This window comes from Alosa pseudoharengus, unplaced genomic scaffold (genome assembly GCF_046254945.1).
Source record: "Alosa pseudoharengus isolate Yale_2024_CS ecotype anadromous, Long Island Sound unplaced genomic scaffold, YU_APseudo_1.1 YU_APseudo_1.1_scf_9, whole genome shotgun sequence".
NCBI classification, from domain to species: domain Eukaryota; kingdom Metazoa; phylum Chordata; class Actinopteri; order Clupeiformes; family Clupeidae; genus Alosa; species Alosa pseudoharengus.
In genome coordinates, this window is record NW_027468881.1 from 12472135 (window position 1) to 12479634 (window position 7500).

A 7500-nucleotide genomic window follows, 5' to 3' on the forward strand; every position below is an offset into this window, starting at 1 on the left:
TGTGTGTGTGTAGGTTGATTTATTCCCTGCTTTTGATCCTATTTAGCAATGTGCCCAATTTCACAACTTTGTCAGCCATCTTTGTTTTTGGCTTGTTTGAAAGCATTAGCATGTAATCGAGAGAAAGCTTGGCACAAGTCACGATGGAAGAGCCAAATATCCACCAGCACTCCAAATTTGTGGGCAGGTCCTGTTTACTGTCTGTGGTCAAGTCAAACCAAGGCATGGGCAGAAATGCCACACTAAAAAAATCCAAATAAGATTTCTTCCCATTCAGTCCCATTTAATTCTCAGTACCCAGTATTGCTTAACGAGACAGTGTTAGTCTTTTGCAGAAAAACTTAGACTAAAGATGTTATTGCTAAAACAGTTGCTCTACTCAGTTGCGAACGAACAGGAACAAATGACAAATGATATACTCATTTACACACAGTTAACACGCACACAACACATGGCACACACACACACATGCTCTCTCTCTCTCACACACACACACACACACGATCACATACATTTGTACACAAACACACATAGAGATGCAGACAAATGCAAACACACAGATCCTCCCAAATGCAAACACGAAGAAATGCCCACACTCGGTCTTCCAGTGTACCCCAATCATACACATCACTGACCTCTGAGGCTTAGGCTATCCCAGATAGACACACCTTATAGAAACCTAAAATATACACACCCCTGCTTATGACACACAGGAATACAAGATATGCACAGTTAGCAGCTGCCTACTTTCCCAGTCAAACCCTGATAGGCCCATTTTACACACACAATAAAAAAAAAGTCCACTTGACTAATAAATGACACTCAAACAACCAGCAAAAAAAGAGAAGGAAACAAAATAAAAACAATCTGACCACTACCACGGCAGATATGTACATAATGCCTTTTGTGCTTTAAAAGTGAACGGGCTCATCGTTTTGGGTCTGTCGTCATGGAAGAGTCACTGATATGTTTTCTACGTATCTTTGGCCGACACCGCACACAGCATATATGTCAAAATCCATTTCACATTTTCAAACTCCAGTCCAGTGAGGGTCCACATGTCCCAGCATCCCAGGAATCCGCCAGAGGCCTGCACTGTATGTATTAAAGGGGCAAAGACGAGGAGCAAAGGGCGAAGTGTGTGTGCAAGGTTTGGTTAGTTGCCAGACTGCTCAGCACCAAGTCCAGTCCTATCTGCAGTCTAAAAAAATGCAGGCATGGGTGAGTGCCTTGATACTGTGTGTGTGTGTTTGTGTGTGTGTTGTACTTGGCTCTGTTGTGTCTGGAGTTTTCAGAGTTCTTATATATGTATAATTAGGAAGTGTGTGTGTGCTTTTGTTGGCATATCCAGTGGAAAAGGTATAAGTTCAAAATGTACATGTGTGTATTTCTGTGTGTGTGCAGGTTATTTTGGTCATGTTCTGCCTGTGTGTGTGTGTGTGTGTGTGTGTGTGTGTGTTTCATCCATTATTGGAAGTAACCAAGTAGCCACATTTGGAGAAGAAGGTGTCGTACAGTATGTACCCATAACATCTGCTGCACTCTTGTTTTATTATTGTCAACAGAGTCATATGATTGAATCATGTCTGAACAATGTTTGCACCTTTCAAATGTGTGTCCTGTATATATATATTAATTGTGGACACAAATAAAGAAGTAAATGTGTGAATATTGTGTGTGTGTGTGTGTGTGTGTGTGTGTGTGTGTGTGTGTGTGTGTGTGTGCTTGATGGCAACAGGTCTTACATTTGTGTCAGCGTCTTTGCATCGTCTGCTCACAGGACTCCAGTCACATCCCACCGCCTTTGCGTTACGACATTACATGCGTGCCCACGCACACACGCTCACTTTCGCTCAGGCTATGGTATTCTCCAGCGGTTCCTTCTCGTCGGCCGTGCCCGTCTTCTCCTTCTCCTTGTCGGGCAGGGACACCGCGGCGGCCGCTGCCCGCTCCTCGGCTTTCTTCAGGTCGCGCTGGTAGCGTGCCATGATGGCCGCGTAGGCGCAGCCGTAAACGGCCGCCGCTAGCATCATCAGGCACACGATGCCGCACACCACGCCGGTAATCACCACCGTGGCGATGGCGTGCCGCAGGTTGACCGGACGCGGCCGCTGCTTGGGCTCACACTCGGGTAGCGAGCTGCCACCCCCCTCTCCTCCGCCACCCCCGAGCTCCGGCAGGTGCAGGTGGTCATCGCGGTGCCGGTGCTCTGACTCGAGGTGGCGCAGGTTGGCGAACAGGTAGTGGTAGCTGGTGGCCATGCAGGAGTGGAAGAGCTCGTATGGGACCTGCTGTAGGTCTTTGTCTTTCATGGCATCAGGCTGGGTGCAGGTGACCTCGTCTACCACACCACCTACAGTATAGGATTGGTCCACGGATGGAAAGAGAAATACATGAAACATGAATTGTTATTAGCACATTATGAAAGTAATTCTGTATGCAGAATTTAGATATTTTAAATATTTAAATATAGGAAAATATAATTAAATGTTAGTAAAAATAGTTTGTGAAAGTAAAGTATTGTGTTTTATCTGGTGTTGAAAATGAGTTCCATTGACACTGATTTGTATTGTTTTTAAAGCATATTCAACAGTAATATGTTCCCAATGAGTCTGTGCACAGTCAGACTCCATGTGGTTTTGCAGTCTATCTCAGGTGCATTGTTTGGAGGGTGTTTCTGCTCTTCCACAGACAGAACCACAACCATAACCATAAACACAGCAGTGCCCTCACACCTGAGCACCGTGAGCAGGGAATACACTTCACAGAGGGCCACATGCTGCATTGTTTGTGTTGTATTGTATTGTAGTGGCTGTCAATGCATGCACAGTCAGACACAGGAACCTGACAGGTAGCCTCTGTCTCCCCCCGCGGTCCACACGCAGACCACACCAGCTGCTCCCGCACCAGGAGGTTCCAGCCAGCCGTGTGTGTGTGTGTGTGTGTGCGTGTGTGTGTATGCCTGTGTGATCTCCTCCTCTTCTGTAATTAGGCCTGAGTGGAGCGGATACACACGCAGCTGTTTAGCAGCTCGCTGATCTCGTTTCGATGCTAATAAATGTCAATTACCTGAGGAGAGCTAACGAGACGTTAACATCTACAGGTCACGTCAGGCACCCCGCCGAGAGTATGCTCATCAAGGCAAGTTTTTATTGTGATGAGGCCGGGAGAGCAGTCACAACACTTCTTTATTTCATCTTCACTCATTTCTTTTCTTTTCTTTTCTTTCTGTCTTTGTCTTCCTTTCTTTCTTTTGCTTCCGTTCTTTCTTTTGCTTTTCATCCTCTCTTTCTCTCTTTCTCTCCTGGAATTTTTTTTTCTATTTTCTCACCTACTCTATTTCCTCACCTACTCTCTCTCTCTCTCTTTCTCTGTCATTCAGTCGTTCGCTCCTTTCACCTCCTCCCTTGTCCTCTCTTTTATCCATCTGCTTCTACGCGTGTGTTCTTTTCGTGCACTGGCCTGGATGGTTTTAAATACGTGCCATTTGAATTTCGAACGGCGAGGACCTGTGCTGTGAATTGAGGTCAGTGGCATGGTGGTGAGGCAAGAGCAGCGGTGTTCCTCGCTCGAAGCAGGACGCTGCTGGGAAAAGTCCGTCAAGTGAGGTCCCCAATGTCGCAGGGGAGATTTTAGTGTTTTCTCCGATGTGTGTACACACTCACTCACACACACACAGACACACACACGCACTTACAACAACCTACACAGCTAATTTGTTGAATTAATGAATTTCATATTGTTGCATTTCTTAGCCCCGAATGCTTCACGGTCTGTTTGCTGGTAACGATTTAATGTAGCCATGGGACGCTTGCGCTGGTGCCTGTCTAATAGGTCTATTTATACGCTTGTGAAGACGAATGAAGATGGCTCGTTGGGAGATTGGGCCACTGAGCGCATGCAGTTGGCTGACTTTGGTCTGTCTCTCATTGTTTTGTGGGAGGCCTTTACCCTTCAGATCTGCTTAAGGCAAATGGCTGATCTAAGATTCCTGTTGTGGATTTCAATTAATCTGCATATGATGATGGGGTCAGAGTGTGCTGTTGAATTTGACTGTAGGGCTTGTGCAGTGTATAATGCGTGTGTGTGTGTGTGTGTGTGTGTGTGTGTGTGTGTGTGTGTGTGTGTGTGTGTGTGTGTGTGTGTGTGTGTGTGTGTGTGTGTGTGTGTGTGTGTGTGTGTGTGTGTGTGCGTGCGGGTGTGTGTGTGTGTGTGTGTGTGTTTGTGTCTCTAGAAGGAACAGCTGTGACATAGCGTTCATATTACTCATCTGATAAAAATAATATTAATAATGCTGCAGCCCCTCTACCCCCCCAGTCATCTCTCTCTCCTTTCTCTCTTTCTCTCTCTCCTTCTCTCTCTCTCTCCTCTCTCTTTCTCTCTCTCCCCCTCTGTCAGTTAATTGGACAGCATTTTTAGCTGCTTTAATCCCGATCGCCTCTCTTGCTGTGGGGGCTGGGACCAAAGCCACTGCATTTTCAAATTGCATTACACTGCCTGACAGGATATTCTTTCTCTTGCTGTTTCTCTCTCTGTCTCTCTCTGTCTCTCTCTCTTTCTCTCTCTCTCTCTCTCTCTCTCTCTCTCTTTTCCCCTTGCATATCCCCTCTCACTCCCCTCTACCCTCTTTTCTATGTTTATTTCTGTGCATTTCTTTTTATGAGCAGCTGCATTGGACTTTTTCACTTTAAGCCGCAATGGCTTCGTCCTCCTCTGGAGTGGCCGTGACTGATGACATTCACACCTCAGTGCCCACCACATCCAGCCAATCACGCCGCGCTCCTCTCGTGCTCACCCACCCGCCATCTTGGCTCTCATTTCCCTCAGAGGTGAGCTGTAGCAGTGCCATCAAAAACCAGGTCAACTTCACAGGGCTACTAAGCAATATGAAGGCTAGCGCTGATGCTAAGGAAAAGCAACACAGACCAGGATGCCTGATCAGTAACATGGAGAAATTAAGCTGATTAAGGACGAGATTAGACAGGGGGCAGTTTGCTATGTTTATGTTTTAATAAAAACACAAATGGCGTTGGGCGCTTTTTAGCTAGGAGTTTTTCAATTCAAGGCGCTCAAGGCGCCTCTTCAAAAACGTGAGGCGTAGCAGGTGCACAAAACGTGGGGTGCCCAACAGCATTCTGTCCTGTAGTGTCCTGTCACAAATGGAGGACAGTGCTCTCATCCTCAGGGCTACAAAGACTTTTAACAGCAACCTCTAGTCCAATGGATGGGGGCTTAGATCATTCACATTGAACATTCATTCTTGATTGCTGATCATGGTGATGGTAAAAAAGTACACTGTAATTTATGGATATTCTGCCCTCACTCAGGCTAGCTGACTTTGGTGTGTGTGTGTGTGTGTGTGTGAGTTATGTGCCCTCATACACACAGAAGTTGACTGCTGGCCCATGTTCTGTTTCTCCTCAGTGGTTTATACCTGTGTCATGTTCTAGCACATGCTGTGGGTTTTTAGCCTGCTGTGATGATAAAGTGTTGTTGACATTTGCAGTGATATCCATCAGGTGATGGCAACCTGCTTGTGTCCTGATAAAGCACTGAACCCCCAACAGTGCATGCCCAAGAGGAAATCTCAGCAAGCAAAGGATGACAGAAAAACACTGCTAGCCATAACTGACGTATCAGTGTTAGCATGCTTAGGTATCAGTTCTGGCTTGTGCATAGCTTTCAACGCTGTCAGGCTTTACCCACTGGCCCCGTCAGCTTGTCCAATGTCCTGTGCCTTTGAAGTGGGTCTATTTAAAAAGCGGGAGCGGCAGCACCAGCCCTGACCCCTGTGTAATCCAAGCCCACTCGGTGTGGTCACGTCACGCATGTCTCTGCTGCGGCTCTGTGCCAAGCCATGAAGAGGAGGATATCAGAACCTCTCTAGAGGTTGATCAGCCCCCGGTGGTGTCAGAAACAAACCCCATAGTCTGCCTCAGATTCTCTCCAGAACCAGTTCTGTATCTCCCTCCCTTCCGCTATCTATCTCTCTCTTTCTCTCTTTCACACTCTCTCACTCAGGGATTGGCAGCAAGCTATCTTTTAGCACTTGCATCTTTCCGAGTGGCGTCACTAATCTTTATATAGAATGAGAAGTTTTGGGATCTCGGGTATTACTGTATATTCATATTGCCCTTTTCGTGCCTCTTAACATGTTCTTCGGTCTGGAGGCCGCTGGGCAAAGTTGCGCCTACCATCCCACTCATGACAAAACCGATCGATTGATACCACCTACGGCCGAAGCCTGCACACATCCAGACAGATTCTGCAGAACCAACTCACATGCTCACGCCTAACAGTGCTGCTCAACTCAGACATGGACTCTTTTCCCTCTCTGCATCTCCCAGGGAGACAGCCAGCCACTGAAAGAGGCTAATTGGAGCAAATTTTGACCTTGCACAAAAAGCACTCCCCTAAACTTCCCTACTAATCGGAACAGAATCTTTTAGCTTGTACAAAACGGTGCCAAACTTTGAATCCACTTTGAAGTGCCACACACTTTGCAGATCCTGTACCCTCTCCTATGAGTATTGCTTCACTTAGTGTACTATTTTTGCTCAGTGAGCTTACACAGCTCAGTGTACTTGCAGGTTAGCTCAGTGTACTGTAAGTCCATTTCAAGATTATCTGAATTTTGAATTTTCCACGTTATCCAAATAGTGCCCCGTTTCCAACAATCCCCCAGTGACCCCGTCCCTTTTCTCTGAGTCACCTACCCTTGAAGAGGAAGGTCTCCAGCCAGAGCTTGAGCGCGATCATGTGGCAGTCACAGCGCCAGGGGTTCCCCCGTAGCTGTAGCCCCTCCAAGCTCTCTAGCGCCTCCAGGTGGCTGCGGTCCAGCTTCTGCAGCCGGTTGTGCTGCAGCGAGAGGTGCCGCAGCTGCCGCATGCTGTCGGCCAGCGCGCCGGGCAAGCCCGCGATGGCGTTGTGCGACAGGTCCAGCGCCGTGAGGTTGCGCACCGAGCCCAGCAGCCGCCGGTCGAGCTCGCGCACGCCGTTGTGCGCCAGGCTGAGCTGGCGCAGCGAGCGCAGGCCCAGGAGCGCGCTGGGCGACACCGACGTGATGGAGTTGTTGGTGAGGTCCAGCACGCGCAGCTGCGGCGTCTCGCGGAACGCCATGGAGCCCAGGCCGCGGATGCGGTTGTCCTGCAGGTGCAGCTCCAGCGTGTCGGCCTGCAGGTGCCGCGGGATGTCGTAGAGGCCCCGGCCGCGGCAGTCCACCGCCTTGGCGTGGGAGTCACACGTGCACTCCTTGGGGCAGGGCGACGCCACGTGGACCAACAGGAGCACGGCAAAGGCTTTGAACACACCCCCTGTGAAGGCAGACAGGTAACAACAACAACAACAACAACAACAAGCCTTCGTTGATTATTCACTTCTCAGCATTTAGAAGTCAAGAAGAACTGCATGTAGGGAACAGCGCTGTGTGTGACACCACAGCAATCTGAGCATGCCCTGTTCGATGCCTGATGTCTGATGCCTCCCTGCATCTGCCCTGCC

General features: G+C 48.4%; 2 protein-coding genes across 2 annotated transcripts in view; one reads left to right on the top strand and one right to left on the bottom strand.

Annotated features, from left to right (window-relative positions):
• Positions 1-7500, top strand: part of cacna2d3a (calcium channel, voltage-dependent, alpha 2/delta subunit 3a) — a 176895-nt gene that overhangs the window by 130380 nt on the left and 39015 nt on the right. The window lies entirely within an intron of this gene.
• The window catches only part of lrtm1 (leucine rich repeat transmembrane protein 1), a 15704-nt gene continuing 9293 nt past the window's right edge, over positions 1090-7500 (bottom strand). The window contains exons 2-3 of the mRNA XM_076276736.1: positions 6717-7313; positions 1090-2353 (exon numbers count right to left, since the gene is read on the bottom strand). Coding sequence (XP_076132851.1) covers positions 1854-2353; positions 6717-7313 — 1097 coding nt within the window. The 3' untranslated portion in view covers positions 1090-1853. The remainder of the gene's footprint in view (positions 2354-6716; positions 7314-7500) is intronic.